Below are 21,315 nucleotides of genomic sequence, written 5' to 3' on the forward strand. Positions count from 1 at the left end.
TAAGAGTCTGGCCCCACCCTTTACTCCAAGGGGAGCTTTTAAAGAGCTAGTCCCTGTTGTAGCTAGTGTTCCCCGTAAGCTGTGCAGTTGTGTACTTGCTCAGGAGAGATTCAGATGCCACCCATCTGATTAGCAGAATGCCCCCAGCTAGGGGTTGTTTCTGTTGGTGGTGCACATTAGCACATGCCTCAGTGCATATAAAAATTTATTCAGCACATGGATGGGCATGATAAAAGGGAGTACTGGCTGTGTGGTTTTGTGCAGATTGACAAGCCTGGCCTACATTAAACAAGAACCAAGCCCTCCCTGGGGTTTCAGGTTTACTTACTGGATTTTCCTTTTCTATTATACCCAATGTTACATAAAGCTGAAAAACCTCTCCTCACAATCCCTTTGTGCAATTTAACAGACTGTAAACAGCAAACAAGGATATGCTGCACCAGTGCACAGCTCTTCTGTTCCCAATACACCCTCACCTCCATTCTGATTAGCAGACACCTGTTGCTTTGTTCTGAAAGGCACCTCCCCCCCCCCCCCCCATTTGATTCTAGGTAGGCTCAGCTGCAGCTGATTTATTCAGGTGCATACAGCTGGACTCTAACCCCCCCCCCCTTTCCACCCTCAGCTGGGGCTCTTTTCTCTAGCAGAATTACTGGGGTGGATCATTGCTCTAGGGTATGGTTTTCATTAAGCTGACAGACCTGTCCTCCTGCTTACAAATACTTGCTGATTTATAGTTACGCTTCTCTGGGATCCTGCAGCAGCAGGCTGTCTCCAAGGCTAACGTATGGAGACAAGCCCAGACAAGCTTGGTTAGAGAATAATTATGTCAAACAAAAGTCAGTCTCAGAGGCGTCCTGACAGGGTTGTTAAGACCCTCAAACCCAGGCGGGGAGAGGGAAACTGCCCATCTCGGGGAGGACAAGAGTAGTTAAGAGAACCCCTTTGGAAGGAGCTATTTCAGGGGGTGAAAGGAAGGCAAGGGAGAAGATGGTAAACCACAGATCAGACTGAGCAGCTCTGGAAGAGGTGGTGTAACAGGTAACCAGTCACCTCAGGAGCTTAGTGGGGTTGCTGGGCAAAGAACTCTCTGCGCTGTGACCTGGAGGGAGCTGGGATGAACACAGGGGGTTTGCTGAGGCAGCCAGGGATGTGAGGCTCACAACCCCATAGAAAATCTTGCAGCTGGGAGCTCCAAAGAGGTTCCTTAAGCCAAGTTCTTTTCTCTAGCAGAATTACTGGGGTGGATCAGTTGGTGGATCAGGATGGGAGCAGTTGCTGAGGATGTTTAGACAGCCCGATGCCTGGGCCTATCGAAGTCACTTGTAGCTTCCCCAGCCCAATTTCAGGGGGAGCTGAATCCAAGCCCGTGGCAGACCAGACCTGTTCTTGTTTATCCAATTTCACTGCATGCTTTCCTCTGCACTGTGCCAATACTGTGCTTTTTTTCAGTCTCAGAGCTGTACGGGGGAGGGCAATCACCTTTGACTCGCCCCTTGGAAAGACACAAACTGGGCTCTGACTTCATGGGAAGCAGAATCGGGAGAGGGCCTGAGTGTCCCAAGCAGGGTATGGGAGGCTGGTGTCTCCTACTGCGCGGTAAAGGGGCTGGTGAAAGCAGGCCTGAGAAGCTGGCCCTGTTACATTCTGGGGGCCCGATCCTCTGATGCCCTGCCCCTAATGCAGTGATTTGCACATGTGCACAGTGGGTATAAAATGCTACAAATCCACCTTGTATGTTTCTCGTTTCTGTTATGGAGTTCAGCTTACAGACAATCACCTGTGCTGCAAATTAAGCTGCTGCTGCTGCTGCTGCTGCTGCAGGGGGTGGCAGAGATTCCTCCGCCTGTAGAACCAAGCTCTCCGAGGGTACATCTACACTGTAGCGCATATCTCAAAATACGCTACGCAATTCGAGCTGCATACATTGCATGGCTTATTTCAAAATTTGGCGCTGTCTACACAGCACTAATTTAAAAATAAATCGCTATGCTGGCGTCTTCCTTAATCCTCCTGCTTGGAGGTTTACAGGAAGCCAGAAAAAGAAGCCTGTTATTTTTAAATAATGGGTGTGCTGGTGCAGAACGCTATTTTGGGATAACGGATGTTATCCTGGAACAGCGCCTCTGTTAGACGCACCCTGGGAGTCCCGATTTGCTTGTGAATCCGGCTTTTCTAGCATTCAGATTTGCACCCAGATCAATAGGCTTGTTGTCTCCACTGATGGCTGTCACGTTCCCTGGCCTTCTGGAATGGATCTGGGTTGGGATTCCAAACAGGGAAATGTCTTCCAGCTGGGTCATTACTTGCTTTTCATGGCCCATTATTCCCCTTTCACACACAGAGTTACAGAGAAGCAACGTGATTTTCCCAAGAGGTTAGAATTCAGGGGGTTACGGTCCCATGTGTAATTCCTAGACAGATGCCTCTAAATACCATATTTCTATAGTTTGTATTCGACCCCCATGTAGGCAAATGATAATGGGAGCTGTGAAAACACGTCCCTTATAATGAGTATCAAAATCCGAGTGGCTCCCATGTCTCTCTCCTTTTGCTTTGACTGTTCCTTGACCCCTTACGTAGGATTTGGTCTCTCTCATATCTGCTCTTACTTGCCTAGCTCTCTTTTCTGCCCATAGTGCCCAGAAGAGACCCTGCTGGAGGAGAGTAAGTGGAGGAATATGATGTCATCACAGTCACTTTTTATGACATCATTTTAAGGCCATCTCCAGGGAACCCAGCAGCATTGTGGGGGGTTCTCCACAATATCTCTACCCATCAGTTACCTCTCCCAGCAGTAGCCAATGGCACACTAGATCCACGGCAGGGATTTCTCTAGAGCAGCAGGGAGGGTCAGAAATGGGGGATATAAAGATGCCCTTAAAAAGGATTCAAGGTGCTGGTAGCTTAGCAACTGTGCCAGGGAGCACCATGCCTGAGGCTAAGAAGAAAACAGGTGAATTACACTGCTGGGGGAAGAATGGGATCAGACTTAGGGTTGTTCTGTGAGGAGGTGATGGATTTCCCCTGTAGAAATAAGAAAGAATCATGAAGAGTAAATTTCCAGGGCTGGGCTTGGCTAGGGAGGGAGCAAATCAGTGAGGTCTTTCATGCACTAGCCTTAGTCCAAGTGTATTTGCTACTTCATGTAATATAGATACCATTTGCCACTTACTATTGGGATTAGCTATGGTGGGCTGGAGCAGGTGAGGACTTGAGGACCAAGGAAGTCATGTGATCAGTCTTAAAGGGGAAAGAGTCCAACATCGAGTTGCTGTTCTGGTAACTGAGTATTTTTCCTTTTCTCAGCTGGCAAGAAGGAGCTGGAGTTGAGGTTACCACAGCCCTCCTGCCACCAGGTATGGTCCTCGATGCTGCTCTTGGTGCCTCCTCAGAACTCATGGTTGCAAAGAAGGGAATTGGTCTCAGTCATGGGTCTTTTCCCAAAGTTCCTTCCCTACCCTCAGGAAGAGTTTTCAGGCTTCTTTTTTTTACCAGAGAAAAGAGCAGCGTACCATGAAGTGAGAACGCTGTAGGCGCATATTTGTTTGATCACAGGGATTGACAGGCCTCCTGAGATCAATTTCTGCCCCTCTGTTAACTTGCTGAATGATTGTGAGCACATTATGCAACTGCTCGGTGTCTCAGTTTACCTGTGCCTAAAACCAAAACATCACTCATGTCCAGTGCCCAAGAGAGAATTTAGATGTTTTTACCTCACGAAGCTTACAATCTGCGTACACTTAACACAGCAAGGGAGGACAACAGAAGGAGCATGCAGGGCAAGAATAGAGGCTCTGATGGTAAAACAGGCCCGTATGCAGGAATTTCTGTGGGGGGGTGGTTTTTTTGTAAATGCAGGCCGCAAGGGTGTGAATGCAGCCCCTTATAGTCCCCCTAAGTAAGCCTGCTTCAGCTGGCCAGGGAAAGGCTGAGGCTGATTTCCTATTCCCCTCTTCCAGGAGTGAGGCCCATCCCCACCCTCAGCCTCGCTCCTGAGGAATGAGCAATAGCCGGCAAGAATCAGCCCCATGGAGGACCATGTGGGTGTGAGCTTTCACATTCCCCCCCACGTACGGGCCTGTAAAATATCATGAGATACGCTTTGGTATCTCTGTAGTGCAGTGTTTCTTAAACTTTTTAAGACCGAGGAACACCAAACAATAATTTTTTTATGAGGAACACACACACACACACACACACACACACACACACACACACACACACACGATCAGTGGGGAAAAAGGGTTGACCCTTTTCCCATTAAGGGAAAAAAAAGGGTGGGGGAAAATTGAGCAAAAATAAGGGCGGCCATTTTGAATTCTGTTGTTCTCTGCGGCACACTTCGGCCTGCCTCGCAGCACACCAGTGTGCCATGGAACACAGTTTAAGAAACGCTGCTCTAGTGACTTACGCTTGGCTCTTCATCATGGGAGCAGAGTGCCTGCTACATTTACATCCCACTAATGTCATAACAGAAAGTCTCTGGTTGGTGTACAGTGTTTTTAGATCCCATAAGACAAATCCTCAGCTGGTGTGAAGAGGTACAGTCTCATTTGAAGTCGATAGAACTCAGCCCCTTTACACCAGAGGATGAGCTGGCTTACATGACTATTTTTTATAGCTTATCATTTCCAGGAAGTAAATGCTGGTCAGCAGGCAGGAGTGGATGACCCCACCTTTGAGCTCAGTGTGGAAAAGCTGACTCAAAAAGCCAGTCCTGATGAGAGATTTACAGGAGGTGACACTGAAAGGCACAAAGGATCCCAGATGGTATTCTGGGCAGGAGGTGCCTTGAAACTGAGCATAAGGGAGAGTTCGTTAACATCTGTAAATTGCTCCTAGAGCCTCAGGCAGAAGTAGTTTACAAAAACACTAAGTATTAGACTTTCCCTGGAAGTAGGGCCATCCTCACCCATACACAGAATATGCAGCTGTAAATTTGGGGCACCCCTGAATTTTAATGTCCACCTCCTGCCTCTTCCTATCCCTGTTCTGTGACTGCTGCAGCCTGGTGAGTTTAGCTTGGGAGAGGATCTCAGTTCACTTAAAAGTGAAAGCCTGCCAGACCTATTGAACCCATGAACATTGAAACAGTGAAAGAGCCATTCAAATAGTAATGAAACCATTTAATAGGCATTTGCCACCCTCAGGTCTATACTGTCAGTGTCTGAATTTATTTAGTCTATGGGACTTCAGTTTAAAATTTGCTTAAATATATCATTAGTGTGTTGCTGGAGATTATATAAATCACATCTCTAAAATTTTGTCATCCCCCCTCTGACTGCTATTGGGTTTAGGGGCACCCGTTTGACAATACTGCCTAGGACCCCATAAATCCTAAGGATGGTCCTGCCTAGTCCAGTCACAGATGCAGAAATATTGTACCAGCCAGTGACAACAGGGGCTGTTTGCAATGTTCCTCTAGCTCAGGGTTTCCCAACCTATGGGTCGGGACCCAAATATGGGTCGCCATTGCATTTCAAAAGGGTCGCCAGGTGTCTCCCCAGCTGGCTCTTAAGGAGCCATTCACACATTTTTTGAATTGCCCTGGCTCACCAAGCTCAACGGAGCATTTTCGTGTAACCCGTCATCCTGATGGAGAGATTGATTGGGGGCTTATTAAACAACCTTGTTTCCTTCTTCAGATACCTCGTGAAGTGTTCCCACTTCTCCCATCTGTGTGGAGGAAAAGTACCCTGCAGCATGGCATTGGCCAGCTGTGGGTAGTGGAGCAGCCTGGGCTGGCTTGCCAAAGGCAGCTGTCTGCATACCAGATTAAGGCCAAAAGGAAGAAGTCCATGGCAGACAGGAACAAGTAAGAGGCACAATGGCAGGTTTTCATTCTCCAGCAGAGCTCAGTGTCTCTGGCCTTGCTCCGGACCCCTGTAGCCACAGTTGTTACGCTCTGCCTGCCTAATTTCCCCTTGTGGTTGTGGTTTTCTTCACAGACTCGCACGCTAAGAAAGGTTATGCTGGTTCAGTGCTTGGAGAGGAGACCTCTAGAACCGGGTTTCTCAGGGACTGGTCCCTGAGCTCTTCCTGACACAGTTTAGAAAGGCAGCGAGCTGGTCTTTGGTATCAAAACGGTTGAGAACCTCTGCTGTAGGAACAGCTGTGAACCAGAGGATGAGGTGCTAATACCTGTAGGGTGTGCCGCCATCCAGACTGGCAGGGCTGAGTTAGCCAAGTCTGCCTCCAAAAGTCCATATTGCTGACTGAACCGCACGCCCGATGTGGCAGCTACACAAGTTTACCGTTAGTATTTCTGGGGGCGTAGCCTGGGGTTCCTAGTGCCTCAACAGCTGGAGCTGCTCTGGGGAGTGGTCTGGGAGTGGTCGTCGAGTCGCGTTCTCCCTTCGGCATCAGTACTCAACCTGGCGCTGAGGGGAACCAGAGAGTTGGTGGTGGCAGCTGGTGGATCTGATGTGAAACCAACCTCCTAGTGGTGGTTAAAGATCCCCAGGCTCTTCAGGTAGTGAAACTGGTTAGAGATAATTGTCAGGTCAACTGTGCCCCTAATTTAGGCTATGTCTACGCTAGAGACCTTCCAGTGGCACAGCCGTACCTATGCTGTTGCGCCGCAGTAAGATCTCCCGTGTAGCTTTCTGTGCTGACAGGAGACAGCTCTCGTGTCAACATAATTAAAGCACCAGCAAGGAGTGGCGGTAACTCTGCCGGCAGGAGAAGCTCTCCTGTGGACACAGTGCTGCACGCACTGTCGCTTGTGCCAACAAAACTTGCTTTTCTGGGGGTGTCTTCCACACCCTGAGCAATTTTGGTTGTGCCAGCGTAAGTGGCAGTGAACACATCTATATGTTTGGTAAGATCAATGGAAATGCTGCCATGAGTCATTATGAAACAAAACCCCAGGGGGAAGGAAAAGCCTTTTCTCTTTTTCTTTTTTAAGCAAGAAAAGTTCCCCCTGCATGGTTTGAAACCCAAGTGATGCAGCTCTGGGTATGGGATGCAGTTGAGGAAGGGGTGGCCATTCAGTAAAGCATTAGACCAGGTCTAGGGAGATCTAGGTTCATTTTCGGGCCTAGTGTGAATTTGGGCAAGCCCCTTAATCTTTGTGTGCTTCATATCCGTCTTCTACATGCAGGAGGTGGGGATAAGACTTCATTTTTCTGTCTCAGCTATTTCCATTGGACCACAGACTGTTTCATCATTATATACCTAGCACAAGGGGCTTGATATTAGTCGGTGCCTCCAGTCACTGCTGTAATACAATTAATGAACCCCCCACAATGTTCATGGATGTGCTGGTTGTAATTAGGAGCTCTGCACTCAGGGCAAGTAGGAATTTCTGTTGCATGGATCCTCCAGATATCTTGACTCCACAAACTGGATGTGATGCACTACAGGTGTTACGTGTGCATGAAATTCAGCAGAGACTCAACCTATGGTTCCTCCTCTTCTTTGTGGCCAGGTCTGACTTCCTCCTCTCAAAATTCCTAAAGTCCATCCACAGTTTATTCCCAGCAAAGATTAGGTGGAAGGATGACGATCCAGAGGTCAAGATGCTGAAGATGCAGAGGATAAAGGTCAGAGGCTAAAAATTGTGGTTTAAAAGAGGGGTGCCAGCTAGGTTCCCCTATTCCAGTCCCGTGCCCCAACTACCAGACTTTCCCTCCTATCCCTACCAATCCCTACAGTATGTGGTGGTGCAAATGTCCATGTTGCACCTGTGGTACAGATGCTCCACAAAGAAGGGAAGTTTATCAGCATGTAATAGTTGTAGGAGGGCTGTGAATCCATCTCCTATTGACGTATCTGAGCTCTCTTATGTTGTGTGCCCACAGGAGCTCACGGAGAGCTTGGCGTCTTCTGTGGAACAAGAGCAAATCTACGCTGCTCAGGTGATGTCACTAACCCCTGTCGTGTTTCATAAGCCACTCGGGCTGAGTCCTATAGAGCCCATGGCTGAAGCAAATCACAAGCCTCCAGGCAGTGAGAGGGAGGGGCAATCATAGGAATGTTGAACTAGAAGGGACATCAAGAGGTCTTCTAGAGTAATCCCCTGCACTCAAGGCAGGACTAAATATGATCTAGACCAGGGTTTCCCAACCGATGGGTCAGGACTCAAACATGGGCCACCATTACATTTCAAAAGGGTCTCCAAGTGTCTCCCCAGGTGGGCCTGCCCCTTCTCCTCCCCCCATTTCGGAATTGCCTTGGATCACCAAATCTTCTGAATTGTCAAAATGGATCCCCATCTGGAAAAGGTTGGGAACCGCTGGTCTAGTCGATCCCTGTCAGGTATTTGTCTAATCTGCTCTTAAAAAACCTTCAGTGCTGGAGATTCTACAGCCTCCCAAGGCAATTCAGTCCAGTGTTTGACCACCCTGACACGTAGGAAGTTTTTCCTAATGCCCAACCTAAACCTCCCTTGCTGCCATTTAAGCCCATTGCTTCTTGTCCTATCCTCAGAGGTTAAGGAGAATAGTTTTGATCCCTCCTCCTTGTAACAACCTTTTAGGTACTTGAAAGCTGTTATGTCCCCTCTCAGCGTTCTCTTTTCCCGACTAAACAAACCCAGTTCTTTCAGTCTCCCCCCAAAGGTCATGTTTTCTAGACCCTTCATCCTTTTTGTTGCTCTTCTCTGGACTGTCTCCAATTTCTCCAACACTTTCCTGAAATGTGGTGCCCAGAACTGGATACAATACTCAGCTACAGTCTTATCAGCCCACAGCAGAGCCCTGGAACTCCCAGGGTTTTTCTGCTGGGTCATTAATATCGACTAGGCTGAACCACAATGAAGTCAACCAGTGTGGGTGGCACTGAGACAGGGGGCATCCCTCTGATGGCCCTACAAGTAGCATATAAGGTCGTTCACCTAGCAGGAGCTGGTGATTGTGAGGTTCCCCCCAACTCTTCAGCTGGCAGGAGAAATCCCCAGCACGATGACAGGCTGGAGGATTCACATTTCACAATGTGTCAACTGTCAGTTAATAGAAGGCAGCCCTTTATAATCAGTAAGTAACCTCCCTAACCCACCACCAGGCGGGTAAGTATTGTTATCCCCCATCATAATATTATTTGCATGCTCAGAATCCCTCCCACACACGTCTCCTTGCGGCGTAGCTGCCGTAAGAGACAGCAGTTACCTGGGGAACGTCCACACTGCCACAGAACACCCGCGGTTCAGAGTCTCAGAGCCCAGTCAACTGACTGAGACGTGCCAGGCTCGAGCTGCGAGGCTCGGCATTGCCGTGTAGATGTGCAGATTTGGACGGCAGCCCAGGATCTGAGTCCCTCCCGCCTTGTGAGGACTCAGAGCCTGGGATTCAGCCTGAGCCCAAATGCCTACACTGATGCACAGTCAGCTGACCTTGCTGTGTAGATGCACGGTCCTGGTGACTGAACATTGTCCCACTCCCAGAGCTGCTTCTTAGGCTGTGAGGCCTGCAAGGAGACTCCTGACTCCACGTCCCTGGGCCTCTTGAGAGACCTGCACTGCCATCTGCTGTGTGTTCACCTCCCGGCCGGTCGTACTGTCCATCATCTCCAATGGGCTGGGCCTCGTGTCCCTGGGAGCTGGGTCAGACGTCTCTTCGGATTGCTTCAACCCGAAGATTAATTCCTCTGCTTTGTCTCTTTAGGCCTTGGGCTGCCTTGGGGTCACGGATGAGCTTGTCCTGACTGCACTTCGTAACGCTGTACGTGTAACCCGTGGGGACGGTCATTCTCAGTAAAGTGTTTTTAATAACGACCTCCACTTTAGTGCCTCTCGTTGGCAGTTCATCACCAGGAAGTGGGCCTGACCTTCTCCTCTTCCTCCTGGAGCAGACTCATGGCTAAAGCGCCATTCACGGTCGTTCTGCGGCCTGGTCCGTAACGGGGAGCTGGGTTGGAGGAAGGGACTGGCGGTACTGCAGCGTCATGGGACTGAGGCAGGAAGGGGAGGTGCTTTGTGAAGGGGGTGATGTGAAACTCAGGGCTGAGGAGAGGAAGGGGGTCAGCCAGCCCCACTTATGACCCAGCCTCCTTGGGGCTGCGCTGGATCCCCCAGCTTGGTGAGTGTGCTGGACACTTGTGACTAAATTCATGTGAGTTCAGGGCAGGCCAGAACAATTTCTCAGGGAAAGGGAGAAAGCAGACCCTAGGGTATGGAGACTAGATTTATTAGCATGGAAAGAAATTCAGTCATTAAGACACTGATGCCCACATTAAGAAATACAGAAAATGTGTGTAAAAGGTTAGAATTGCTGGGATAGGAGGGGTAGTGCTAAGTGGCTTTTGTCCAGCCTGCTAAGAGCATCTCTGTTTTCTAGCTACAGGTGTGCAGGAGTCTGCCGGTGCGATGTGAAGTCTCTAGGACCCTAGTTTTACTGGGTGAGTGATTCTTCTAGTCCCTTTTCTGTATCAGTGCTGCTGCTTTCTGACCCGTGGATTGGGGAAGGTGACTCGATGCTGGGGTGATACCATACAATTGAGCTAAGCTTTATTATAAAGGCATTTTAGCGGGATGGTCCCTACAGCCCATATAGTTCACACAGGCTCTGACACATCTAGACACGTGAACATCATCATTCTATACGTCCCAAAAATGCAACCCTTAAAAATACAGTGCAGGGCTCCAGCTGCTGAGTCCCAGGGAGAAACTTTTTAAAAAAGACTTGTTTCCTAAACCACAGAGCTAATATCTCTATAGCAACTACAGCTGCCTGGCACCAAGCTCCAGAACAATACCCTTCAAGCTCTGTTGCACACATACCTCTTCTAAGTGCAGAATGGTACCATTTTAATGATCAGATTAAGGAGACATCACATAAAGAACAGGCTGGTACTTAATACTGCAGTGTAACTAATATAGCTTCCTGGTAGTGCATTGAGAATCTAGTGGGTGGAAATCAGCATTGCTCCAGTGGGGCTGATTTGCACCAATTATGGCTCCATCCCCTAGTCCATAGAACACCACACTCCACTTGTATTACTGATTATTCTCGCCCAGCCTTTCCTGTGTCATGTCACTGTGTTAGACAATGTTTCTGAACCGTCCTTTTCGCTAGGGAGAAAGAGTCTGAACTGTTACTGAAATGAGTCCTAGGGATGTAGCGCTGTTGTGCATGAATGTTTCTATTGGGAAGTTAAAGGGCTGAAGAAACGTGAGAGTGTCTCTGCACAATTGCATGAGTAACTTTCATCTAGTTGTAACTTGAACATCGTCTCAGCAAATTACTTGGCATTCATGGACAAAGTCTTGCTCCAGCCTGTCTCTCATCAGCCACGTTTTTCAGCCAACAGTGCTTTTCCTCTCCGAGTTTAGAGATGGGTTAAAAATTGGGTTTATAACTGAATTCTGATTCCATCTGTAACTCTGGAGAGGAGTCTCTTCTTAATATGAGGGGTAAAATGGTGCAGTTGTCTAAACACAAGAATCAGAAACTCCTGAGTTTTCATTTCATCATCAACCCCTTGTATGCAAATCATCCCTGCTCTCATTTTTCCAGTCTGTAAAATGGGGATAAATAACATTTACCACCTAGAGATGTTGTGCCTGTTAACTAGTTATTGTCCATACAGGCCTTTGACGATGACAACAGCTATATAAGAATTAGGTGGTAAAGCATCGGGGCATGTCTATATGAATTTGGGACAACAGTATACGTTACACTTTCAGTTTTTTTGTGGCTCCATCACACAATTCCCAAGAGGCAAAGAGAAGCCAGGTGTGGATGATAACTAGTCATCCCCAAAGAATATAACCCCACATTTTACACTTTCTCTCTGCATAATCTCCATCCAGGAAGTCCTTATTTCGGAGATCAGGGAAGGGCGGATTAGGCACATCAGGAACATTCCTTGGACTAAATAAATTACATGATACGCATGTAGAATCCTTGATATTGTATCACTCGGGGGCTCCCAGTTGTCTGCTGTGGGAGACATGAATAGGCAGGGCTAGTGGTGGGGTGTGTGTGACGGACCGGGCCGTGTCTGGGCACAACTGAGAGCGTCCGCTCAGGGCGAATTGCTCAACTTTGGGGCTCCTTACAGTCCCCAGACTGGTGACCTCTCCAAACAGGCCACAAACCAGTCCCACAGAGCGCTTCAGCTGCCTGCCTGAAGCCTCACGAGCAAAACCCCTCCGACACCCCAGCAATATCCGTGCCCCAGATGGCCCCGAGCCTCATACACAGGTGGGGGGGGGGGGTCCTAGCACCCAATCCCACCTACCCCGAACAAGTTCTGTCTGGTTCCAAGAAACCAGCCACAGATCCTTGGTCAATTTACCCTCTGGATCTTACCCACAAATCACGCTGGGCCAATCCTTTAGAATCTATATCTAAAGGTTTATTATCACAAGCAAGAAAAGTATGAGAGTAAGGTTGTTAAAGAATAGTACGTTACATGCACCGAATCTCCCAGTCTTCGATGCAGGCTCTAGCAGAGATGTTACAGCTGCTGGTTTAAAAGTTCTTGTTGCACATCCTAGCATCAGGATGGGTTCACAGGTCTTCCGGGCTCTTCGATCCCTGCAATGCTGCCTCTAGGATGAAGTGCTGAGCTGAGAACAAAATGGCATCGACCACATGGCCTCTTTATACCTCCTTCCTGGCCTCTTCTAGTATGTAGCAGGTCACCTGGACAGAGGCCAATCTCTGTGTTCCCTGCTGGCTGCTCTCAGGTGACAGCCCCCATTCTTTAGGTGTGTCCTTGTCCCATTGATAGCCAGTCCCACAGGGCCTCAGTAATTAGCATGTCCACAGGCCCGGCCCTGCCCAATGCTTAACCACATGCAGGGAAATCTTCAGTGTTCATACAAGTACATGCTAATAATTGCATACACAGACATTATACAAACACATGAACAGCGTACATAGGATTATCAGATAATAAGCTTCTATTCAATACCTCACATGGCCCCCTTCTATACCATTTTTGGGGCCAACACCCCCACCTATGGGTGCATCAGTGATCTGGCTGCTCCCCTCAAGATCCAGCAACGTGACAGTGTGTGACTGCTGTGGTGCCTGTTAGGGGAATGAGGAGAGCTGTGGACCGGGATTTGGGAAGTCTGTGATACAGAGGGGTCATGGGGCAGGATCTATAACAGAGTCTCTGCTAGTAACAGGGAGAAGCCCGGAGTGAGGGCCCTGGCTGGAGAACAGGATGTCAGTGTGTGAGGGAAAGGCCGCTGGAGAGTGTTAGGAGAACTTCTGGAGGGGAAGCTGCAGAGGCTCCTAGTCACTCAGGAACGTGAGTCCCGTCTGTCTGTATCACAGCTCCTGGTGCTTAGTTACACTCTCCAGTTGCTGGAGCATTGCTGAACGGGAGGATTTCTCCTTTGTAGTGCTACAGAAAGGGAGGCTGGGTCGGCTGCAGAGACGCATCAGAGCAGGGCCAGGGATGTGAGCTGAGGCATCCTTACCACAGGATGGCTCTGTGGGATCAGATCTGGCTCAGACGCTATAATCTGGGAGCTGGGGGAGGGCTCAGAGCAGGGCTGCTCCCTTCCTGCCCTTAGATAGAGCCAGGAGCCTCCTGAGACATAGAGAGCACCTGCTTGCCAAGAGCACGGAGGGGAATGTGTGTGTAGAGAAACTGGCCAGCTGGGGCCGGGCCCGGGGAGATGGATGGAGGGACACACAAGGATACAGCGGATGTGGGGAGGAAGGAGGGAGGCAGGGAGAACAGAGGGGGGGTGGAGTCTGTATGTGTGGGAGAAATGAGTGCAATGGCTCTTCTCCAGGAGGGGGTCCCCGAGAGGGTTGTACAGGGGACTCATTCGGGTGCCCCCAGCCGGACTGAGGCCATGATAGAAGGGATCTGTGAAAGGCGCCAGCCTCATGGAAGGCCAGTTCCCACTGGCTAGTGGCTGCAGTTTAATTACAGAGAGAGGCCTGAGCCACCTGGTCACATCCGGTCTAAATGCCTTCTGCCGGCAGGCCCAGCGCTATGGCAAGGGAATGGGGTCCATGCTGTCGGGGACTTGAACTGAGGATCAGAGGGGCCTGTTTACACCCAAAGCTGGCAGGTTCCCTGGTCTGCCTCTAACCAAAGCCCCTTGCATAGCCCCTTGCATAGCCCCTGATCTTTTTTCTGCTCCTGGGTCCTTCCATATTCCTGCACAAAGAGTCATTCCGTGCCTGCTGGGTCCGCTGGCCTGTGGCTAGCAATCAGCGGTGGGCCAGCCTGCTGCTCTGCTGCCTTTGCCCCGGCACCCGATTCCCAGCAAGCGGCCGGGGCTCTGGCGTTCAGCTCTCTGTGCTTGGGGCAGGTTGCCTGGATGCCGCTGTGGTGAGGGAGCTGCTCAGACAACTGAAGAAGGGAAGCCCGGCCCAGAGAGAGGACGCCCTCGCCGCGCTGGAGGTGGCTTTGCACAGGAGGGCGATGGCCCCTGAATCCCAGGTGATGGCTCCTGTTGAAACTACCCAGGGGCCAGCACTGCCAGCCCCGGTATGAGATGGGGCAAAATCAACAGCCCTGCTCTTCCTTTCTGTCCCTGCAGAGTGTGGGGGGCTCCCAGGCCAGGCTTGTCAGGGCCCTAGAGCAGCTGGCAGCCTCACAGGACCCCACAGATGACTCAGTCCTGTCTGCAGCCACCTGCCTGGTGTTCCTGGATGCATCCAGTCCCACCGCCCGGGAGGTGCTGCTGAAGTGCCTGGCCCAGCAGGACATGAAGAAGAAAATGCATGTGCGGATCCTGCCTGAGCACTGTGCGCGCCTCTGTCCTCCATCCTCGCCTCGGTCCCCTCCAGGGCCACTCACGAACCTTTCCCGCGTGCTGTGCCTGTTGGCTTCCTTTACCTGGGGAAGGTGAAAACTGGGGCAATGCCAGACGGTTCCCTCACCGACAGCCTGGTGATCTAGACACCTCTGCCTGGCAGGCACAGATGCATTCTCTGCAGCCGCTCCCTTCCCAAAGGGCCTCCTTTTGCCAGTGCTTGCCCTGGCTTTGGATGGGAGAAGTGTGTGTGTGATTGATTGATTGATGAGGCGGTTTGGATCTGGGGCCCAAATTCTTTCTTGGGGTGGATGATCCTTCTCTCTCCATCCCTGGTAGGCTTTGAACATACTGGTGAAGCACATGGTGGTAGTCAATGCCGATATCATCCAGGCCCTTATAGACCAGCTGCGCCATTCGCCAGTGTACAAGGTAAGGAGGCAAAGCTACTGCCATCTCCAGGAGTCTCACTTTCCTTCCTTTCCCTCCCACTCTTCCCCTTTCCATGGCCCTGCATTTGGAAGCCCCATGGCCAGACTCCAGATGCCCATATGTAGGAGCCTGGTTACTGTAACCATATGCCTATTGGCCAGTAAGTATGGTTCGCTTTGACTGCCTCCATGTCTATGTACTTTTATTCATGTGCCTTAAGGGTCATGCCTAAACATATGGTTGCCGTTGTCCCTGTGCCTAATTGGAGCATCACATCTCCTGTTGCCTGTCTTCAGTTTATAAATTACTTAAGCATGACTAGTTATCACCTTGAGGGTTGATGGGTTCATATCCCAAGACCAGGCCCGGAGTTACTGACTGGTCAATAGTTGGGAACTCTAATGTGCACAGGTGTGACACTCACACTATAGAAACTTATTTACAGGCTGTCCTCACTATAAGTCCAAGATACGTTCCAAAAAACTTGGACTTGGAGTGAAACAACTTAAAGCGAGGAATTGCTTCCATTTGAGCAAATTTGTTTTTTGTTTTTTTGTGCATGACTTAAGAGTGGGGCACAGGAGGACTTACAACACATCAGTTCCTACAAGTGTTGGCAACTTCAGCGTGGAACGGATGTATACTGGGGTGACTTATAGCAGGGACACCCTGTGTATTTGGAAACATAATTTATTAGTACATTTAGCGCAGTCACATACACCCCAACTCAGTAAGGTCAATAGAGGTACCACAGAATGTCCATCTGCACCTCCAACACCATCTCCTGTAGAGCACCCTGATGTGTTAGCCATCACTTTCCCCATCGTGACTAGTGGACATTGTTTGGGCACCTCCCAAGGACTCCATGGCTATGTCTACACTGGCATGAATTTCCGGAAATGCTTAAAACAGAATAGTTTTTGTTATAAGTATTTCCGGAAAGAGCGTCTACATTGGCCACAGATGCTTTTCCGGAAAAAGGGCTTTTCCAGAAAAGCATCTGTGACCAATGTAGACGCACTTTTCCGGAAAAGAGCCCTGATCATCATTTTCGCGATCGGGGCTTTTTTCCGGAAAAGACTACTGGGCTGTCTACACTGGCCCTTTTCCGGAACAGTGTTCCGGAATAAGGACTTATGCCCGAGCGGGAGCAGCGTAGCTTTTCCAGAATAGCGGCTGATTTTGTACAGTAGAGCGTCGTTGCTTTTCCGGAAATTCAAGGGCCAGTATAGACAGCTCGCAGCTTATTCCGGAAAAGCGGCTGATTTTCCGGAATAAGTGGCCCAGTGTAGACACAGCCCATTTCCTTCTTCTGCCGCCCCTAGCCTGGGATGCCACTTGAATAATACGTTATGCTTGATACCTATTGAAAAGGGGATTTCCTTCTTTTTCTTATCTGTATTTCCTCACCTTACTAATGTTGGAGGAACCTTTTCCCTATAGGTTATTATATCCATGATCCTCTTTATTATCATATATGTCCGTTCATTATGCTGGCCCCTTAGGATTAGGGATCACACTTATTATTTCTGTCCTAACCAGTTCTGTCCATGTTGTGGTGTGCCTGCTAAGTTTAAAAGTCTATGAAATTAGGAAAGCCCTTGTGCCAACCTGCCTTAACACATCCTCTATGTTAAAAGTCCCAGCCACGTAGGTTTTAGCGCCTCACCTTCTTTCTAAGTGCAAGGTGCCAAATGCACATTTGCTAACTTTGCCTTAACTCAGCATTCAAGATGTGACCTGCAGGTCCCCTTGTGTTGCTGCCAAAATACACTCTAATATAAACCTATCAATAAAGCAAATAATCAAGCCCATAAGAAACGTATAAGGAGAGATCTATAGGCAAGCAGGCAGCCTCTTGGTGACCATCCTAGTTCATTGTAGTCTTTTGAAGTCTCGTATCAAGGGAATGGGTCTCCATCCTTGCTAGGATGGCACCACCTCAGCCTGCCCTTCTGGGCTAACAGCACAGCAATGACCTCCAGCTGGTGGTACTTCCAGCATGGTTCCCTAGCATGGGCTCTCCCAGTCCAGAGAGACATGGAGTTAGCTCATTTGTAACACAGAGCCCCTCTCCCGCCTCCCTTCTCCGCAACACAGACACTTGCAGCATGTGTTGCATGGAAGTCCTATGCGTGGCTGACCAACCCTGGTGCACTCTCTTCATGCTGCTTCCCCACAGCATCGTGCCGATGCTGCCAATCTGCTGAGCTCTATGGGGCTGGAGCGGATCCAACAGGAAGGCTTGGAAAAGGAGGTGTTCCAGCTGCTGGTGGAAAAGCTGCACCGGGAGCCATTTCTGGTGAGCCATGGGACAGGGAGGGTTTAATCGCCATAGAATGAAACAGCTGATTCCCTTCCCAAGCAGAGGCTCCCTAGAGAGCACATCAGGACCATGGACCACCCCCTTGCTTTCCCTGCTCCAAAGAAGGGATATTAATGTAACAAGCTTCCTCCCCAACCACCTCCCTCTCCAAGGGGCCATCGGTATATAGAGGCTGTGCTAGTGAATTCACTTCCATTTAAGTTTGAGCCCAAGTCCCAGTCAGGATCCAAACTCCAGGGGTATTTCAATGGGGGCTATGGGGACTGGCCAGGAGGTTTGGATAAATCACCAGAACCCAGAGCCAGATTATAGTTCAGGCTAATCTTAGTCTTGATTTTATTGTATCTTTCTCAGGATTCAGCAAAACACTGAAAAGGTGACAGGGCTGAGCCTGATCAATAGACACTTCCCTCCCTTCCTCCCTCCCACGCATGCTGCTCACCACCTCATCAGGGCACCTGCTCTGAAAGGTTCCCACCGTGGCCTGCCCTGCATCTCGTTCCCTGACCCGCTTCTCTCTCCCGCTCACAGGTAGTGAGACAGACAGTGGCAATGGCTTCAGGAGCCCTGCAGATGAAGGAGCAAATCTGGGATCTTGTGGAGAAGTAAGCAGGAGCAGAAGAGGAACAGATCCGGTTCTCTCCTGCTTCTGTCCCACCTCGTGCACTGAACAAGGCCCAAAGGCTACTGGGAAGGGCTGGGTTTGTTGCCATGATAGTATCCCCATGCCCTCAGCTTTAGGAACCTGCCTGCTGGGCTAATTTTCCCTGGATCACTCACTATTCTCACAGTTCCAAGGCTTAGCCTTTCCTCTGGCCAGATGGTAGCAATTGGACTTCCAGGCAGAAGCCCAGGGAAGGAACCTGGGAACTTGAGTAAGGCTTAGCTCTCCAGCCAGGTTCTTCCTCAGCCTCCAGTGAGTGTGCGGTGAAATTTAGCCACTTCGTGTTACAGCACAAGCCCCCTGGTTTGGGACTGGGGAGTCACTGAATCACACTGGGGGATGTCACCAAAGTGGGGGGAGTTTCCCTTTGGATGACCTGAAACCACATTAAAGACGTGCTCCTCCCACACCTCTCCTCCCAAAGGGCTTAATGAACAGAGGAGCCACCTCCTCACCTGCCCCTATCTACTGGGCTAGCAACAGGAGAGGCTGAGGGATTTGGGCTTATTTAGTCTCCAGAAGAGAAGCGTGAGGGAGGATTTCCTAGCAACCTTTAACCACCTGAAGGGGGTTCCAAAGAGGATGCAGAGAGGCTGTTCTCAGTGGTGACTGATGGCAGAACAAGGAGCAATGGGGGAGGTCTAGGTTGGATATTAGGAAAAACAATTTTACAAATAGGGCGGTGATGCACTGAATGGGTTCCCTAGGGAGGGGGTGGAATCTCCATCCTTAGAGGTTTTTAAGTCCTGGCTTGACAAAGCCCTGGCTGGGTTGATTTAGCTGGGATTGGTCCTGCTTTCAGCAGGGGGTTGGACTCGATGACTCCTGAGGTCTCTTCCACACCTATGATTCTATGAGCAGCGGGAGGAAAGGCTGTGGTCAGGCAGAAGGGGTTGGCTGCTGGAGGGGCTGGGATCTGCCAGCTAAGGCACAGCCTCAGCAGCCCCACAGAAAGAGGGGCAGAAGGTGGCATCCCAGTGGGAGTGCGCTGCCTTTAAACCCTGTGATCAGGGAGATGGAGCCTCATTTCTCTCCGGTAATGCTGTGTACATCATGGCAGGCAGCTGAAGGAGAAGAGCGAGATAAGCCGAAAACAGGCGGCGGCTTCCTTGGTAAGTCGTATTCTGTTCTGACCTACTAGACGTGCCAGATGTTAGTTACCCTAGAGGCAGTATGGGGCTGGTGGGGGGGGGGGGGACGGAGGATGGAGTGGTCATGTGATCTCCCTGGGCATGTGATCTCCCCATTTGCCTTTTCATCTGGCCATCACTTCCCTCTGTTTCCAGCTCCAGTCCATTCTCTACTTGCCGTGTCCTGTCTGTTCGGCCATTCTCTGCGGTTCCTCACCCCGCCCTACGTGACGTCCTTTAACCTGGGGGCTGTGTATTAGCCTCTGGACCTGCAGCCAGGCTGGTTTCAGAGCTGCCCGGTCACACTGAACGGCTCGGAAAATGGGTTGTGGAGCTGTCTCTGGGTACAAAATGCAGCCCAGGTGACTGGCTAGGAAAAGCTGTTACCACCCAATGGCTGGCTGCATGTCTGTTCTTTCTGTGCTGGACACTGTTCCCATCTCAGACTGTCTCCAGAACTGTGCCCCTTATTGGCAAAGTCCAGAGACTGCCTGGCCATGGAGTCTGACCCCTCCGCCCTGGGGGTGGTTCCTGGTCAGGACGGAGGGTGGTAGCAGCACAATGTGGGGGATCCTGCAGGAAGGCAGCCCTAGTTGTGGGTGTTTTGGTAACAAACAGACAAGTTTGATCGCCAGAGCTGTCCACATCGCTCCTCCTGCCAGCACTGCAGATGCTCAGTCAAAGGGCCTCAGCACTATAGACTTCATCAGTCTTGGAAACGAACCAGTAGGTGACGAGGCTTTTTCCAAACCCTCTGGATTTTGGCCTTTCCAAGTGCCCCGTGACTCTGCTCCCACATCTCCTGTCTCTAGGGTGTGCTTGGTCTTCGCAATAAGCACATGTTCTTCTCCCTGCTGGAAACGCTGGAGCTGGACAGCAGTCCGGCCGTGCGCATACAGGTGAGTGAGGCTCTCCAGTGAGGCATGGGGTCCCGGAGAAGAGGCCTCACCTGTGTCCGGGAGCAGAGGCCTCACCTGTGTGTGTAACTCCTCACTGCAGGCCATTCGGGCGTTTTGCACCCTGGGAATGAACAACACGTATGTGCTGAAGACTCTGAGGCTCAAGGAACAGACAGATGAGGCTATCGCCAGGTGCAGGGCAGGTGGAGGGATCAGGGATAATGACCAAAGTGATTTGAGACCCATGGAAGGGAGGCGGGGGAGTGTTGGTCAGCTGGAGCTGGGTCATGAAGCTTCTCGGGGTCACCTCTGTCTGGTTTGGGGGTGGCGAGGCAGGTCTGTGAGGCACCAAGGTTGAATGGAATAAACTCAGTTGGATTGAAGCCGGGTTAGAAATGGGCATGCCACATGCCAGCCCAGAAGAAGTGCCTGTTGCTTCAGGGAGCACATGGGGAACATGTATAGAGTGGCCTCCAAAGGCAGGGAGAGCCTCTCCACAGGGCGGGCAGAGGGCTGATCAAGCATCCAGAGGTGAAATTCTCCCCAGCAGCTTTCCTTTCCCTCCCAGTCTCTCATCGCTCCCTTTTCTCTGCTTTTAGCGAATGTGTGAAAGCCTTGAAGATCCTCCAGAAGCTCCCCAGTGCCAGAAGGGGCCTGGAACTTCAGCTCTCTCAGTTCTTTTGAGGCCTTGCTGTCGGGGGATTGCCTGCTGCTGTCTGGGGGCTCTGAGGGAGTATCTGATGTGAAGAGAACGCTGGGGATTTAAAACAGGCTCTGTAGCCTGCGGTTCTTCGGGACTGTGTGTGTGTTTGCATCATCTCCCGAGTGTGCTGGGAGGTTGGACTATTTGTGTGTGTGTGTGTGTGTGTGTGTGTGTAATCTAGATATATATTTTAGAGTGCATCTATCTGCGAGCCCATTTGTTCAAAAATTCCTCCTAAGCAAAGGCCATCAAGTTTGCTACGCAGCTTCCTCCTCTCTTAACTTAAAGCAAGGTCGGGGTTTGGATGTGTCAGGACAACCGGAAGCCCCAGGAAAGGGTCTGTTTTCCATAATGTGCAAAGGGAGGGGCTGCTGTTCAGAGGGACGTACTGTGAGAGTGTCCACTGGGGGCAGTTGCAGCACCGAGCGAGTCGCCAGCAGGGTTGGGGCTCCACCATTCTGCCTGTAGAACACCGGTGAGTAGTCCC

General features: G+C 50.4%; 1 protein-coding gene across 3 annotated transcripts; it reads left to right on the forward strand.

Annotated features, from left to right (window-relative positions):
• The first annotated feature begins 801 nt into the window (after window positions 1-801).
• On the forward strand, window positions 802-21,026 carry HEATR9 (HEAT repeat containing 9). Of its 3 annotated transcripts, none has more exons than XM_089771925.1 (16): window positions 802-1,041; window positions 3,310-3,359; window positions 5,649-5,818; window positions 7,433-7,547; window positions 7,806-7,862; window positions 9,606-9,662; window positions 10,278-10,338; window positions 14,228-14,358; window positions 14,459-14,644; window positions 15,014-15,106; window positions 17,289-17,408; window positions 17,964-18,037; window positions 19,157-19,208; window positions 20,039-20,125; window positions 20,226-20,317; window positions 20,725-21,026. In XM_089771925.1, exons 3-16 carry the CDS (start codon window positions 5,802-5,804, stop codon window positions 20,807-20,809), a joined length of 1,227 nt encoding a protein of 408 aa, XP_089628051.1. In that variant the 5' UTR covers window positions 802-1,041; window positions 3,310-3,359; window positions 5,649-5,801; the 3' UTR covers window positions 20,810-21,026. The 3 variants fall into 3 exon arrangements, with proteins under 3 accessions (XP_089628051.1, XP_089628050.1, XP_089628049.1); XM_089771924.1 differs by lacking the exon at window positions 802-1,041 and adding an exon at window positions 2,753-2,956 and having other exon boundaries at window positions 10,284-10,338; XM_089771923.1 differs by lacking the exon at window positions 802-1,041 and adding an exon at window positions 2,754-2,956.
• The last annotated feature ends 289 nt before the right edge of the window (window positions 21,027-21,315 follow it).

Source organism: Pelodiscus sinensis, chromosome 20 (genome assembly GCF_052426305.1).
Source record: "Pelodiscus sinensis isolate ZL-2025 chromosome 20, ASM5242630v1, whole genome shotgun sequence".
NCBI classification, from domain to species: Eukaryota; Metazoa; Chordata; order Testudines; family Trionychidae; genus Pelodiscus; species Pelodiscus sinensis.

Bases quoted from the DNA above. Each gene is read 5' to 3' on its own strand.
- HEATR9 (XM_089771923.1), top strand. From the start codon at position 2,860: ATGGGGGATATAAAGATGCCCTTAAAAAGGATTCAAGGTGCTGGTAGC. The intron at 14,359-14,458 runs GTGATGGCTCCT...CTGTCCCTGCAG, and splicing joins CGATGGCCCCTGAATCCCAG to AGTGTGGGGGGCTCCCAGGC. The intron at 19,209-20,038 runs GTAAGTCGTATT...TCCTGTCTCTAG, and splicing joins AACAGGCGGCGGCTTCCTTG to GGTGTGCTTGGTCTTCGCAA.